Source organism: Sinohyriopsis cumingii, chromosome 13, assembly GCF_028554795.1.
Source record: "Sinohyriopsis cumingii isolate HCF-2022 chromosome 13, ASM2855479v2, whole genome shotgun sequence".
Classification (NCBI taxonomy): Eukaryota; Metazoa; Mollusca; class Bivalvia; order Unionida; family Unionidae; genus Sinohyriopsis; species Sinohyriopsis cumingii.
Window position 1 is genome coordinate 70,888,163 of NC_142973.1, and position 17,959 is coordinate 70,906,121.

The following is a 17,959-nucleotide window of genomic DNA, read 5'->3' on the forward strand; positions in this document are numbered from 1 at the left end:
TTGTCACTCACTTACTAATTTTCATAGACAGGTGGAGAACAGCAGCTATGCAAGATCCTGTTTGTACTCTCAATCATTATGTGAAGCACACCAAGACAATTTGTGGCACGTGCAAATGCCTCTTTTTTTTCTTCCGGTGTGAGCTGAAACACAGGAAATCACTCTTCAAGCTCTTTCTTCATGGCCAAAGTGGGTTGTACACTTGGTTTACTCTGATGTCACAACAGATCAGAGTTGCCTTACAAAGATTACTGCTTGAGTCATCTCTGCAAGCCTCGCATTCAAACACAACATTTCAGTCCTAGATATAATGGAAGCTGTTGGCTGGCAAGCAGAGTCAACCTTCTGGAGACTTCATCTCAGAGATTTAGCATTGCAGAGGCAAACCTTGAATCTGGTAGGTCCAGTGGCGGCAGCACACTGGCTACCAGACCTAACTAGATCAATCAACACAGACTGTTATCATCGTTGGATTTGTCTGTTAAACTGTGTAAATAATAAGATTTCATTATTCATCTTCTTAACCCATATGATTGTTAGGATCCCAGGTCAAGTGACCCCAGGCTGTGTTGCTTACATAATTAGGTGAACAGGTTATCGTTCACATGGAGGACTTTGCCTGTTCTTCTCTTGAAGAATACCCGAGGTAGAGGTCGTATGCTCCGCATCCCCATCTCCTATTATTCTCCTAACGTAATGTGATTTGGTAACATTTTTGAAGGAGAAAGCAAATTTTTAAGTCAGTTACGTTTCTCCAAGAATACTTAAACAATTGGATTACTTTAAAACTCTCCCAACCACCCCATCATGTGGGCATCGTTGTTAGTATCTCACTCAGCTAAAAACTGGCAGTGCCAAGGGAGGTAATGGGCAAGAGTTATTGCTCTTTGTCTATAGACCGGGAAAGAAGATTTTAATCTTTTAGTAGGGCTGGATTTGGTGAGGTAAACAGGCTAATATTCCTAATGTAATGTGATTAAGTAATTATTTTTGGAGAAACATAATATACTCAAAAATTTGCCTTCATCATTATTTGCAGTGAAAATCACATCATCATTATTTTACTAAAATAGAACAAAAGAAAAATTTAGTTTTGTCAGTTTTTTCTAAAAATAAATGTCCATCATTTCAAAAACGAAATCAAGAATTACACTAGCATGTATTGATATTCACATGCAAAAGCAGTGGCATAATACAGTGTTTCTTCTGCTATACATGAGATGTGTGTTGAATCCTCTTTGAGTAATGTTTTTAGCAATCTTTGTGTGGCTTAAAGTAATGGTAATTATTATGACTTTATGGTCTTTAACTAAGTACAGAAACAAGCAAAAACCAACAAGTTTTGTAAAATTCAACAAATAAATTCCCAAGAATACAAAATTGAAAATTTAAAGTGCTCACCATTCCGGATAACTGCCATCTCACCTCTTTCTGCGTGAGTCCAAGGTTCAGCTAGCGTGGGGACATGGGAAAGCCTGCCAGTAGCTTCTTGTGGGTCGGTGGTTCTTTCTTGGGTTTTCCATGGTTCTTCCTCCACCAGTTATATAGGCCGCCATGTATAGCCTATCTTGTGCTGAAAAATGGTGTTAAACCCTAGAACAACAACAACAACAAAATAAATGTTACAGGTCAGGTACATTATGAACTTAATTTTGGACAAGGTCATATACAAAATACTGATGTATATAACATATAATCATTAAGTAAAGCTAACAAGTAATACAAAATAATTATATATAACAGTAATTTATACAGAAAAGTGAACAACTTCATTAGAAGAAAAAACATTATTATTGACGTTTATTCCCAATGAAATTATGAAATGAGTATTCAACCATTTACAATGCCCCACCCACCCCACCCTCTCTTACTATCATTGTCCATTTGTTTCATAATTTTTCTAAGATTATTCAATAACTCATGAACTTGCTTATACTGCAGTCTGTTTCTGACTCAGTTGTTCAGCAACTCACACCCTTGCTTATACTGTACTCTATGTTTTTGGACCCAGTTATTCCATAACTCACACCCATTGTGCTTCAGTCTGTGGTTTTGGACCTATTTGTTTAGTAATGCACACCCATGTTTATGCTTCTATGTCTTTGGACTTGTTTGTTCAGTAGCTCACACTCTTTTTATGCTGCTGTCTATGATTTTGGACCCATCTGTTCAGTAACTCATGCCCTTGCTTATACTGCAGTCTGTTTTTGGACCCATTTGTTCAGTAACTCACACTCTTGCTTTTAAATCTGTCCAACTTTTTGGACCCACTTGTTCAGTAACTCATGCTCTTGCTCTTACTACGGTCAGTTTGTTGGACCTATTTGTTCAGTAACTCATGCCCTTGCTTATACCATCCATTTCAGTAACTCACAACCTTCCTTATGCTGCAGTCTGTGACTTTGAACCCATTTGTTCAGTAACTCATGCACTTGCTTATATTGCAGTCTGTTTCTGGAACCAGTTCTTCAGCAACTCACACCCTTGCTTTTACTGTGGTCTGTGTTTTTGGACCCATTTGTGCACAAGATATGGAGGGAGATGTATAAAATGATAGAAATTCTTCTCATTTAAATTTGTATATTGCTTTTACAGTAAAATGTTTATGCATGGAAGTCATTTTCAAATGTTCAGTGTTCTATCATTTCTAATTTCAGAGATTATTCTGGTGGTTGTTTGGTTTGCCCTGTTTATATGTGGCACTGTATTCCAATTAGTACGAGAAAGAAAGAGGGCACCCTTCCCCCCCTCCCCAAGACAAAGCCACCAAAGGTTTACATTTCCCCGACTTCAGAGGTATCAGAGTTCAGGGGAGAGGGAGCCATTATTAAAAACAAGTAACTCCAGGCAGTATGGAACAAGTCATCAGATTCCTTACACTGCGGATGATCCAGAAGAGGATGAAACGATTAATCAATTAAGTGACCCAGAGAGACCAGCTCCTGTGTAATAGGGATCACTATTGTAGATTTTTACATGGAATTCAGTCCTGTTATTGTGACTGAAATTTATACTAATTCAACTGTAATATTGTATTTACAAGACCTTGGATGGATCAAATTGTTACCAAAAAATTAAAGATGTCCATTTTGAATTAAAATGGGAGAAGGGAGGCACTGAATATAATCTGGGTAGATGGGGGTTACTGGGACTGCTGTGATTTTTTTTATGTTTACAAGTATAATTAAAATGTGATGGATAATGGAGACTTTGAAACACCTTTTATACACCCATCTTCATCCCAGATATCTTTAATTCAGGAGCAGTCATTAGCCAGTAATCATATTTATCAAATATTTTCATGAAATTTTCAATGTTTATCACTAAATTTAAGGACACATGGGAATAAAAATTGTCTAGTTAGGATAGTCTTATTAATGTTTAGTTGCATTTAATTGCAGATAGGTGAAAAATTTAGTATGTCATAATGAGACCCATGAAGACCTTTTAATCAGACAGGTGAAAAATTAAATATGTCACAGTACAACCCATCAAGACATTTTAATGACAAACCGATGAAAAATTAAGTATGTCACAATAGGACCAATCAAGAAATTGTAATCACAGACAGGTGAAAAGTAATGTGTCATAACAAGATCCATCAAGATATTTTAGCATGTAGTTGCTGACTTTGCCCAGACAAGAACATGTTTAATTTCCAATTTTTTAAGGGAGAACAAGCACATTTAAAGCTCAGCATGATGCAAGAAGATAATGTAAAATAAATTCTTTTCTTAGTCTTGACAAAATTAAAAAATGATTCACTAACAACTCATAGATACATTGAAAACAAGAGGCCCTAGTGCACCTGATATCACTTACCTTGGCCTGATTTCACTAACCTACATTTGACCAGACCACTAAGCAGGCTTCTGGCCAAAGTGGGTTTTTTCATTTCTTTCTTAGAAAGTTTGGCAATCCTCTCAAAGATTCTGCCCAGGTGGAGTTGGCATCTAGGTGTAAAAAAATCTTGTTAGATCTTGCAACTATCTTACTCTCATTTTCATACCTATCTGTGATAAGATGCAGCAGAAAGCTTAAGACAGAGTTGTCCTAATGAAATTTCACTTCTGGTTGTGTAACTGGTGTAGTCTTTTTGAATTAAGGCAAAGTCATAACATTATCTTGACCAGAAAAATGTCCCAACTAAAATCTGATTGCACACAAATTTTTAATTATTTACATCCTGGAATGCTTGGAAAGTTCTTCCCCTTTCTTCTGTAATAGCACATTATCATAATGCCAGTAGTTTTAGCTTTCTTCATGGATCCCATGAATCTGGTAACATTTTATCTTTTCTACTTATTTTTTTTTTTTTAAATTATTTGTAGGTGTCACTTTTTGTGTTTTTCTGAAAATTTAGTTTTGTTGGTATTTAAATTTGGGATTGGGGGAAAATTGTTTTCACAGAAGGATGATGTTTTATTACCATTTATTCTCCCTTGTAAGTCCAACTGTAAATAAAATAGTTCCAGGTCTGCTGTTGCATAATGTGGCAGTATATCAAGGTTTGTGTTGCTTGTTCTGCTGATTTCTCCCAAACAAAAATGCAAAGACCCAGGTCTGCTGGTACATTAAACAAAGGCAGATTAGGGACTATGTTGTTTGCAGTTTGACTCAACTTGAAAAACAAGTTTAAAGCGTAGGTTTTCAAGTTTGTGATTTTTTTCACAGCCACAGAATCCATAGAAACTGATAGCCGCAGGAAAGAATATCCAGAGAAATTGATACCCACAGAAAGTGCTGACTTCAGGATAATTTTTCACTTTAATCCTTTGCTAATGATAGCTATTTATAATATAATTTGACATCATTATATGCCATATATTTTATTCATCATTATGACACAACTTTGTTTTTTTAAAAACTGCATATAAGGGTGCAAGGTGTTGTCACCGATAACAAAGGTCACTGTTCCCATTAAAGTCAGTATAAAGAGGACACTATATTGTTCTGTTGAAAGTCACTAAGTTTGCAGCAGAGTTCTCCTTTTTAAAACTAAATTATTCAAAATAAATGTGCATTGGCAGACAGTGGATGCTTATTGGTGAAATATTGGAGTCTTTACATGTAGCTTTTCGAAGATTGGATTACAGCCATATTTTCATGAAATGCAGAGTTATTATCAGGTATAGGGGTCAGTGTTCATGAAATACAGAGTTATTATCATGTAAAGGGGTCAGTGTTGTATGTTGTGTTTCAATTACAGGACATAATATGTGCAATAGTACTGCTTTTATTATTAAAATAGTTATTTGTATTGTGAATAATTATATCTGTTTTGTTTGTCTATCTGTAACCTGAACTTCATTTAGACCGATTTAGAGAGAATGACCAGTTTTTGAGTAGGTGACAGCAAAAGGTTTCAGAATCTGGATACAGCCCAGGGGAATAAGGGGTATGTTTAATCTTTCTCATAAGATGAACTCCATCAACACAGATTCATGATGGATGATCATGTTTGGTACAAAGATTTCAAATTTTGAACCGGAAGGCAAACAAAATAAAAAAGGTATTAAACCATATGTGTACAGTTAAATGTACTCACATGTATTACACCACATCTATAATGTTAAATGTACTCACATGTATTACACCATATAATTACAGTTAAATGTAAACTCAGAGGTATTACACCACATCTATAATGTTAAATGTACTCACATGTATTACACCATATAATTACAGTTAAATTAAATATAAACTCAAAGGTATTACACCATATAATTACTGGGTCTGGAACCTCCAGTATTTGAATATGTTTATTCATATAACAATTTTATTTCATACTTTTTGCACTTAATTATTGCTTGTAAAATTGTTTATTAATATTAATATTGTATTCTGCCTAAGAATTACACTTGCCTCAATAAATGTCCACCCTCTATTTATAAATATACTTTTGATTTAGGTATATGCAGTAAACAATTCATTTCAAAAAACCAGATTTACATCATTTATTTGTAACATTTTACACACAAGATACCTTGTAGGTTCTGTTCCACTTGACTCTGCAGTGCTCCACAATATTGTACTGTATTATTTTTGTTATGAATATGACATAACCACAAGCTATGTTTAGTTTTCAGAGTCTGAGTGATTCTTCTTGTTTTTTTGTATTGATTGGATTACATCAATGATTGGAGAACTGGAAAGTACCTAAAAGGAGATTTGGAGAGAAGATACTTTAGCCATTGTGGTCTTAGAAGTTGACACATCATACTTACTAACTTACATGTGCCAAATATATCGATTTATCAAAATATGTTATTTTTTCTATTGTTGCTGATGCACTCTAAAAAACGTTTAATGTTATTACACTCAAAGGAAATGTTCATTTTTTATATTTTTAATTTTAGTCATTTTTGTCTGATGTTCAAATCACATTAATATGGTACCACAAATTAAGTGAAAATTGCTGATCAAACTTTTTTTGTTTCTAATGGGACCAAGATTCATTAGGCCAATTTCAACTGGATTTCAGCATGATTTGCTGTGAAATTTTTAAACAAGAGCCCTTTTAAGATTGATGACTGGCACATCTGGGCTGAATTACTGAGTGTTTATGGCCTTGATCAACTGAAAATGGCATCCCAACAGCTTTTGAACACTAGTTCAGTATTCACATTTATTTGATTTGATTGAAATTCAGTGTTAAGCTTCATCATAACAAAAGCCCACAAGTTCGGTGATGACTAGATTTTATCCACATTTTACAAATGTATGGTCATTGATCCACTTAGAATAGGCATCACGATTGACTTCAGAATACATATTTAATGTTATGCTTCACTTAAAGTTCTCAGATGATTTAATTGACAAGTAGATTTTTATTGTTACTTACAGAGTTATGGCTCTTGATCAAGGCATTGATATGGCATGTGCACACTCTAGGAGTCCCATTCCAATCAAGTTGGGTGTCAGGCTTTAACTCTTTGATGAGTTTGATGATGATCTGATTTTGACCATATTTTGCAGAGTTATGGCCCTTGTAAACTTGGAATAGGCATCCCAGTGGCATTTGAAAATTCAAGCCTCAATTTTTTCCCCTGATTTAAACCAAATTCACCATGGAGATTCAACTTAACAAAGTCTTAGATTAGCACAATGATGATTAAACTTAATGACATTTTATATAGTTATAGCCCTTGATTTAGAATAGACATTGACTGGCTTGTGAACACACATTTTCAAATTTTTTCAACCAAATTTCCTGAAAAGCTTTATCTTGAAGAATTGAGATGAGTTGGATGATCAGCAGATTTTTACCTTATTTTACATACCATGTATACTTACAAGTCCAACTGCAAATAACATTACACCCTGATTTGCTATCACATAAACACAGGAACATCTGGGTCTGTGTTGTTTGTTCTTCTGATTATTCCTAACAGACTACATTGATGCAGATCAGTTGGTATATTATGATAAAGCAGATCTGGGTCTGTGCAGTTTGGAGTTGGACTTGTAAACATTAATTTGAAGTAGTTCTATCCCATGATGAACTTAAAATGGATCATGAAAACTTCACATTTATTTTTCATATATATCACTCTTCATATTAGCAAGGTCTTGGATGATACCAATTGCAAGGAAGATTGTGACATTTTAATGTGTTACTGCCTATGATTGGCATGGTAGTAAATTTTCATAATGTACTCGGCTCCCTCTAATAGTAATTTGATGGACAGATGCCATGTTCACTGCAAATTTTTGTTTAAAAATCAAATTATTCACATCTTTGTTAAGAGTTTACTACCTGCTTCCTATTTTATAAAATATAATATTTTTGTCAGCTCAAAAATTTAGACCATATTTTAATTTCTTAAATATAATTTGAGTGTGCACTAAAACTCATTTTCTAAATAGAATATTCATAATGAATAATCTATGTATTATTAGAGTTTAACAGTTGCAATTTATTGAAGAGTTTTGTTAAATTCTGAAAATTCTCAGAAATGCAGTAAAGTGTACCAGGTTGATGCCCATAGTGAAAACTGGGTCTGATCCCTGTTTGTAGGGGATGCCTTAACTGTTCGCATTGTGTATAGAAATTGAGATTAATACCATTGTTAAAATGTAACTGTCAGATATGGTCAAGGAAGTTATAAAAGTTAATGTGCATTTTGTTTATATTGAATGTTCTTATAATGTTATGTTAAATCCATGCATTTTTTTTTATGTGTAAAATTTATGTATAAAATCTGTTGACATTGCATTATAAAATAATGAGCTTAATGCTGCACAACTTTTGACATCAGTTTTGTATTCTAGCCAATAAATTACATATATTTTTACAACTGTGTTTTTCTTTCATAATAACAAGACATTTACAATCAAAATTCATTTGACTGTCAAGGCTTTACGTAACATGGTAGAATTGGAAAAAAATACTGCTCTTCTATTGAAAATGCAGTTATTTTGGTCCTTGTGCCCCTCATTTACACAAAACATGAAATAAAGAAATGAAATTTGGTATGCTTATGTCCTTCCATATATAGATACATGGTTGGATTTATGTGCTTTTGTTTAAAAAAAAATTTTTAACGTGATTCTGAGCATAGTGTTATAATGTTGTCCAGCCATCCATGTGTTCATCTGTAACCAGTTTTGTTCTTCACCGTCTACAATTTCCATGCTTTGTTGATGGATTGCACTTGGGGTAATGAAGAACCATAACAAACTGTCCAAAGTAATGTTAAGTTGTATCATCTGATCATTTCTTCTGTTTTAAAATGTTGTGACTCTTTACTTATCCTACACATATTGCTAGTAAGATTCATGCATGTAGACTGTTAGAAAGTAGTAGAGGGCCTCAAGGGAGGAACTAGATACATCTGTATTATAACTGAACTACCCTCATTAAATAAAGAATTATTATTATTATTATTATTATTGTTATTATTATTATTAATTTTGGGGTCAGAAGGTCAAGGTAAATGACTAAAGAAATGTGGTTTCTGCATAGGACCATTAGTTTCACATCACATACCTGGACTAATCTTTGTGGTAGATTTTTAATTGTAAGGCAAAAGGCTACTGATTTAGGGGTCAAAATATCAAATCTCAAGGTCACTGACTGACCAAAAGAAGAAATTGGTTTATGCACAATATCATTAGTTTTGCAACAAAGACCTGGACCAGTCTTTTGGGTCCCTGTTGACTCGGGGATGTAAATTAGGCCCAATGCTCCTGCCTACAACTCACAAGAGGCAGTTAATGGAGGCAGTCATTTTGTTCTTGGATGTGTCTCTTTATAATGTTCCAACTGAGCAGATCTTGGATTTTTTTAGAGTATGATTTACATAAATATTGTAATGTATTTTGATGATTTTACCATCTTTGTTTTGTACATGTTTTGAAGATACCTAAACTTGCTCTAGTTTGCATAGCTACAATTATGACAGTGTGTCATTAAAAATAAATACACCAAATTTAGTGGATGGTTTACAGTTGGGGCAAGGAAGAAACATATAAATTGGAGGTCACTATAACTGAAAGAAGAAAAATGATTTGTGCACAATATTACACTTTCACCAAAGTTTGTGGATGACCTGCTCATTATGTAAGCCAGTTGATTAAGGTCAAAGGTCAAGGTCATTTTAACTTAAAGGAGACTAGAAATCAAAATTTTCCTTTTACGTATGTAATTCTCTACAGATTGTAATTCGACTGCAATGTTTATAAATTAAATATCGTAAGCGGGTAGTGATTATATTGTGTGGAAGATACCACGATTCCGTAAATTGCCGAGTTTTTCCGAGCTTTAATGAGACGACAGATCACGTGGTACCGTGACGCAATACTAGCCAGTCCCCGAATACAAACATAAACATTGGCGAGCGAGGCAGACAGGAGACCACATTTTGGTAATATCTCTCAATTTTGCGCAGCGAAGTCCCGATTATTACATATGTCTGTCAATTTTCATTTGTCAGAAGAAAAAACCCCAACCCCAAACCATTTTTAAATATAACGTATGCAATCCACAGTCTAAACTGCCACACTACTGACATCGTAGCTATATGACTGAAAAATTGTTAAAGCTAAGTTAAAAATTCAAATCACACGCACACACGTCTAAACCCGGCACTGGACGAAATAATTAATATCATACAACAGTTTTTTTCTTCTTTTTTTCTTCTTCAGTAAATAGAACGTGAAGATTAAACATTATTCAAGTAAATTTCAGATTTTTTAAACAACTACAACAGTACTATAGTAAAAAAAAAAAATAATTAAAAGAATAAAATTGTCACCAATTAGCTGAAATGAATGATCACGTTGAAATTTTCTCTGCAAACAAAATCGCATCTCCATTTCCGCCAAAGAAATTCGGCCAGTTAACACCTGACAATCCTCTACCATATATGAAAAGTTTAATTACCATGATTAAATTACAAGGAATAAAACAAAATATACCATGCAATATATGTGGCCCTAAAGAACTAATTCTGAATAAATATTTTAATCAGCAAACAGTGTTACATGCATTAAGACTTAAACCCAAGGAAATAAGGTGGGGCATAAAACTTGAGAAAAACAGTTGCCACATGTACGGTAACTTGTGACTGCAGATTTGAACTGTTAAAATGAAGTCCATGGCATCGTAAGTAACAACAAAATAGGCATCGTTTATTTGGTAATCAATTGCTGGTGCTTACACATACACACACTGTCGAACATGGTTTCTTTGAAGTATGTCCGAAGGGCAGTCCTTTTCACAAGATCAATGCAAGGATAAGGATTATGTTCATTAGTCACACCGGCTTTATCATTTGCGTACTTAAATCAAAACTTTAGCTATTTTGCAATTTAGGCAGAACTGACCAGAATATGCAAAAGAGGCTTGTCATGGGGGAATACTAAGGCGTATCACAGGGAGAAAAGGCACGTCAAATGGGCGGTTGCACATTGGGGCAAGGTGGGGGGGGTCAATAGCACCCCCCCCCGTTCTATTGTCAGACAGTTAATGTGAAACTTTGACCTTTCTTTTAATAGCTGCTTTTTAAACTGCCCAAGGAATAGTTTTATATCAGTTCCAATTAATACAGATTACCGTTTATGCATAATACATGTATACAATGCATTTTTTTTTTAAAAATTAATTTTTATAAGATTACTGAAAATTGTGTTTTCTTGAAACACGACAGGTTTAGAATCTTATTTTTAGCAAAGCTTCCATTTGATTAAAATCGAATCTAAATTTCACCTAGGACAGTGGTGATTTGATTTAGATTGTGCCGTGTTAAGGCATGTATGTCAACATCTTGAAAATACATTTACTCATTTCACCAGCGCAATCAAAGTTTCCTCAGGCAAACAATTTTTGTTTCGACAAGCCTGACGGGCACCTCACTTTGAATACAGGATGGGCCGGAACTAAAACCAGAAGGGGCCCAGGGTGTCGGGCTATCAGATTTGTTTTTAGCACTGCTGTTTTAGATAAAAGATATGTGGATTGATTGTTGCATTTTGTGGTCACTTACTCGTCCTTCTGCCTATTTTCGTAACTCACACGTTTAACTCTTTTCCCAGGATTTAAAATGTCCAAAGGTATGTCTGGAACAGCGCCAACTTTTAGTCTAGGCCTAGCATTTGCGTATCTTTGAGCTGCTATTTTTTCATGATCCCTCTTGTAACATTCCTTTGAGAAATGTAACGAGCACATAGTGCTCTATGGTGTTGCTTTGAAATCAACTCGTTTGTAATAATGTACCCATTCTTTCATGATGCCTTTATCTTTCGGAAAAGAAAAAAATATTATGTCCACAGGCTTTTCTTAATGTTCTATTACACCCGTAAGCAACGCAAAACGGTATTGTCTTTTACTCTGGCAACTCCCACTTGGGCTGCTGGAGTCGCTACTATGACGTCAGATCCCGAAAGTAACCGAATAGGCACGGAAATTTTGCATACGAGGTCACGGAAATTCAGCTCCTAGAAGATAGACCAATATTTAAATATTGGCATTACGGTCGCAGATGATACTTCAGAATAAGGTTTTCTGCTATAGTACTTTTATTATTATTCTATATTTCCATTGGTTTCTGGTCTCCTTTAAGAAGAAAATTAACTTTATTTCATGACCAAAGTTTGTGGTTGGCTTGTACTGAAGGTATGGAAGAAGTCATTGTGCCTCAAAGAATTGTTGTGCAAGATAACTTTATTAAAAGTTCCCTGATCAAGTTTTGTGTATCTTTTAGTTTAAGGTGGGTGGCAGAGTAGTCTAAGGCACTCCCCTTTACTAATCATTCTAACATCTCACTTCAATCTGTGTGAGTTTGAGTTTATGCTGGAACATGTGAGAAGGTTTTCCAGTAGCTTCCTGTGGATCAGTGGTTCTCCCTGGAGTCTTCATTGGTTTTCCTCTGCCAAAATATACTGGCCACCATGTCAAGGCCATCATGTGCTGAAAAATTAGATTAAACCCCACAAAAGCAAACCAAACTTTGTTTAATCAAGAAACATTTAGATTCTGTGGTCAAAAGGCCAGAGGTCATGGTGATAGTAAGTCTAATAAAAAAAAAATTGGTTTCTGCACTTGATTTTTAGTTCATGACTTTATACCTTGAAAAAAGGTCCAGGTCATTGAGATCCTTTGGTGAATAACCTCCATGACATCAGCCAGGCCTTATTAGTGCATACATAGTGCATATTAAAACATGGGGCCTGACAGCATATAGTGTTATATTGATTTTACTCGTTCTTTTCAGTGCAAAGCTTTCATAGTATAATTATGCCAAACAAAAGCACTTGACCAAAACAAATTAAATTCAGTAGTCATGTTTTTATCTACCATATATACTCACATATAAGCCGAATAATTTAGGGGAAAAAAAAGGCCTGTAAGAAAGGTGGGGGTCGGCTTATCTGCAGGTCATTGTGTAAACTTGACAGTTTTTAGGTCTTTTTGTTGACTACTGGAATGGCTGTAAATATTGGGACATGAAAAAATAATTTTTTCAGTGTCCTAAGACATTGGCATGTAAAAAAAAGTAACTTTCGGTGACCTGACAATTATTAAACTGTTATAAAGTACTATGATTGATTTTTGTTATTATTTTGCATGTGCATATTTTCTGATTTCTCCAACATGAAGTTAAATAAAGGTAAATACAGACTTTATAATTTGTGGGCCAGTTGAGTTTACCAGGGAGACCATGCTGAACTATAATGTACAGTACTTACACAGTGCAAAGAGTGCATAGTGTCACTTAAATCCTTACTTATTCCCAAACATAGATGCAGATTTTGCTGTATTCATTGTTTCGACCAAATTGCATTCTTCCAGATAACATTTCAGCTAGTCCTTAATAGCTGTTTCATTTATGTTGAATCACACACTCACAAGTTACTCATTTTCAATGATATAAGCGATCATACAAATTAAAAAAGGTACGCATGTTTATTTGTACAAGGCACATAACCATCATAATTTACATGTTCACAAAGAGTCGTAATAATAAAGGCTAAAATTCTCATAGAGATCAACTAAGATCAACATAAATTAATTTTAGTTTTGTGTTTTAGCTGAACAAACATAACTTTCCACACAACAGAAAGCTTGCTATTTCGGTGTCTCCTACATTGATAGTCGGCGAATTTTTCTTTCGTTTTGCGACAGCAATACAGGCCAGTTAATCATTAAAACCTTGAAACTGGCTTGTGGTAAAAGGGAATTCTGACCGGTAACTATACCAGTTTAACACTGGTATGCACGATATAAAAATGCCAGGTGTTCACTCATGGAAGTTTCTTTCGTGGGAATGGAGCTATAGCATATGGAGTTACAGCATTCATAGTGATCATTCTTGGGATTGAAATTAATTGTGAACGATTTTATTGTTGTGGTTTATTTTTTTGTTGTGGTTTATTTTTTTTATTTTTGTATTATTGTAGAGGTAAAAAAAAACATTAATTTACATGAATAATGTTTAAACTTAACATTCTATTTAGTGAAGAAGCAAATTCTTTATACTAAAATAATTATTTCGTCACAACAGTAATTCACAGGTGGGACTTTTTTTGTTTAGCAGAAATGAAAATCAAAGACATAATGTAATAATCAGGAGTTCTCTGCAAAAATTGGAAGATATTATGAAATCGGGAGGTAGGAATGAAGCGACCCCAAAAATTGGTAGGTTTTTTTCTCCCTTCCTGCATGAAAGTTGACAAGTATAGTGTAAGGTCACTTACATCAAAAGCAAACTACAACTCAGATTTTACGGTATTAACATAATTTTCAAAGTATTATTTCTGAAACTTTATTATTGTATTTTGGAGATATAAAAGTTGAACACAATGGTGCCCATGATTCGACTTCAAGGGATGTACTTAATTCAGCATATAATCAAACCTATAATGTACATGCGGTGGCGCCATTATGTAAATATGTTTGGTAGCCTAATTTTGAGCATTGAATCGAACTGTATTTTTTGTTCATTGTGTTGTCATACTGGGATTACATTTTAATGAGGTTAGGTATTTACAATTTTCAAAGTAAAGTAAAAACGTAATTACCAGTGCAATGATATAACATGTCCAATGCAATAATGCATATGCATAAACAAAAAACAATAATCAAGTCAAATGGCAGAGGTAGTGTTACAGGAACTCGCAATTGCTAAATTCTTGTCATTGTTCGATCAAATTATACACAAATCTAAATTAGGCAGAAACAATAAGAAAACAGAAAATTAAATTAATTACTTTTCAAACAAGTTTACATCATTTCTTTTTAATAATCATGCATGCCAACCTCAATATAAGTATATATGTAATTTGTTTAAATACAAGTTTGCCTAAATAAATGCATTTAGAACTTACCTCATGCATCTTGAGATTCCTCGGAGTTGTATGTCGGCTTACATGTGGGTCATGCACTTTTTAGTGTTTATACCTGTTCAGTTTGGGGATCGGCTTATATGTGAATGGGCTTATACGCGAGTATATACGGTACTTGTGCATGTGTGTGTATTCAATGGCATGTAAACACAATTATTACTCTGATGCTTAATAAAAATTAAAGCTTACAAAATGTAAAAAAAAAGAACTGGACAAAATAACTACAGGAAGATAACCTTTCCAAATAAATGCAAACACAAAGTACTTTAAAAAAGAATAGGCAAAGACGTTACAATTCTGTACAATGTATACAGAGAGAAAAGGTGAAGGTATAAAGTAACAAATCAAATCCATTAAATACTGGATCCAAATGTGGTCTGTTAAACACATTTCTTTAAAAAATATTGAAGAGTTTCTTGGGTAGTACATCATGACATTCGATTTTAAAGCTGTTTGGATGATGTTATTTTTTGTTATTTAAACGTTTCTTTGACTTTTGACATTTTTAAAAATCTGTTGTTTTTCTTTTCAGAATAATGGCAGTTACTAAACTTCTGGAATGAATGCTTATTTGCATACTGGGATGATCTTATCACATGTTTGTCATGGAATGAATGCTTATTTGCATACTGGGATGATCTGATCACATGTTTGCCATGGAATGAATGCTTATTTGCATACTGGGATGATCTGATCACATGTCTACCATGGAATGAATGCTTATTTGCATACTGGGATGATCTGATCACAATTTTGCTATGGAATGAATGCTTATTTGCATACTGGTATGATCTGATCACAAGTTTGCTATGGAATCAATGCTTATTTGCATAGTGGGATGATCTGATCACGTTTGCCATTTCACTGATTTTAGATAGCTTCATCACATATTTTAACTCTCTGGATTTTTTAAATTTCTGCAGTAATGGTAGAATTGATATTTCATGGTTAGATGATTAAATGTGGCTTTATGGCACTATGCAAATAAGCAAGCACATCATTACTGTATAGCCTGCAATGTACTGATATACCTTTAAATCATATACATACATAATTGCATATAAATATACAGTGTGTGTTTGTGTGTGTACTGTTGTTGGACATTTATTCTGTCTGAGACTGTTTATAGTCCATTGAACATTACACTACCACACTGTTCCACTGCCCTGTTTTATCATTCCAGAAAATTAATTCCTGTAAACAGGAATATGTCTGTGGAAATAACTACCCTGGTAGGTCCTCTTTCCCAATCCTCATTAACTTCTATTCATGAGGGTACACTTAAACCATAAATAAAAAGGCCAAATGAAATGATAGCGACATCACAAAGTGCCCTGCTCCTTACAATTTGCATGACAGGGCTTTAAACAGAAAAAAAAACTTCTTGTAAAATTACAGTATTTGGATGGACATAGAGGAAGACATAACTCTTTTAAGTGATAATGCTGGAAATCCAACTCTCTCATCAGTAAAAAGATGCACACCAAATTTGGATGAAATTCAAAATTTCTAACATAAGCCATGCTGAAAAGCAAACTTAGAAAGTCATGAAGTTAGGAGGTTGGGTAGTTGAGGATCTTAGTTATTGTAAACAATATGGAAAGCAGAAAATTCAACTCATTGAAAGTCACTTCAGTATAAAAGCTGCATGTCAGATTTGGTTTAAATCTAATAATGCTTTTAAAACAATAAAAAATAAAACTTAACTACAAACATTTCGAAAAGAAAACTAAACCAAAGTCTGGAGAATGGCCCTCAAGAGCTGTAACTCTGAAAGTGATGTCATGGGACACTAGAAATCAAACTCACTCAAGGTCTAATGAGTACAAGCAGCCTAACAAATATGATTGAAATCCCAATTTTTAAAAAAATATGCTGTGGAAACAAAAGAATAGGTAATCAAACAGCCATAACTTCATCAATGATGCTGTGGAATGCTGGAAATCAAACTCATTCAAGGTCTAATCAGTATAGCTGGTCTGTATGTTAAATTTTATTGTGAGTGCTTTAATTTAAATTCATTCAAGGTCTAATCAGTATAGCTGGTCTGTATGTTAAATTTTATTGTGAATGCTTGAATTTAAATTCATTCAAGGTATAATTAGTATAGCTGGTCTGTATGTTAAATTGTATTGTGAGTGCTTGAATTTAAATTCATTCAAGGTCCATCAGTATAACTGGTCTGTATGTTAAATTTTATTGTTATTATTTTGGAATGGAACCTGGTTCATCTACCTCAGTCAGGCACACTAATAGGTCTGGACCAGCTAGGCTGGTTAATAAGAGGCTCATATACCTTGATCATTCCATGCCACCTCCCTTACCTTTACATCTGTCCAGCTATGAATGAATTGCCTATTGAACTTAGACACAAAGACACGGTGATCCCATTCAAGAGTGCTCTTAAAACTCACTTATTTTGACTGCAAGAACAAACTTAAAGACCTAATAATGTTTCCTACCTTAAATATTTTCAGCATGTATTTTATGTTTTTCTAATTTCATGGTGTTTTTTTAATCGTATCATTATATGTTTTTTTATGTTATACGTGTTGTCTAATTTTGTAAAGCGCTTAGAGCTTCTAAAGATTAGGCACTATACAAAGTCCTCATTATTATTGTTATTATATAAGACACTAACCAGCCTAGCATATATCTGGTCATAAAAACATTGCAGTAAATGTGGGAATTTCTGCATCCAGTAATCCTTTTTCACATAAAAATTGCAACAATGTAATGTTTAGTTCTGAAAGTGACATTTTAGGGTAAACATGTACTCTAGGCCTACTGTTTACCATATCAAGCAATGTGGCATCACATCGCAGTGATCATTAGGTTTTGAAAAATGATTTTGTCATTATAAAATTAATTTGGAAGCTTTTTCTTTCATTTATAGCTTGTAAAAAAGTATAATCTACTTTTACTAGTTCAACCTTTTTTGGGACTATATTTTATGCACAACAAATGAAAGGTGCACCATCTGTCAGAATGAACAAAATTATTCATTGTTCTTTCTATCTAAAATAATTTCCACTGAAATAAAAACTATGTGATAAAAAGAATCTCGAATGGGTAATGATTTAATATTAAATTTTTGAAACTCATTGAATAA

At 33.9% G+C, this 17,959-nt stretch overlaps 1 protein-coding gene across 2 annotated transcripts in view; it reads left to right on the forward strand.

Moving 5' to 3' along the window:
• Positions 1-8,886, forward strand: part of LOC149785808 (transmembrane 7 superfamily member 3-like) — a 61,605-nt gene extending 52,719 nt beyond the window's left edge. Inside the window, exon 10 of one of the 2 annotated variants that reach the window (XM_089979746.1) lies at positions 2,658-8,886. In XM_089979746.1, coding sequence (XP_089835872.1) covers positions 2,658-2,950 — 293 coding nt within the window. In that variant the 3' untranslated portion in view covers positions 2,951-8,886. The remainder of the gene's footprint in view (positions 1-2,657) is intronic. The other variant, XM_089979747.1, reaches the window with a different exon arrangement.
• The last annotated feature ends 9,073 nt before the right edge of the window (positions 8,887-17,959 follow it).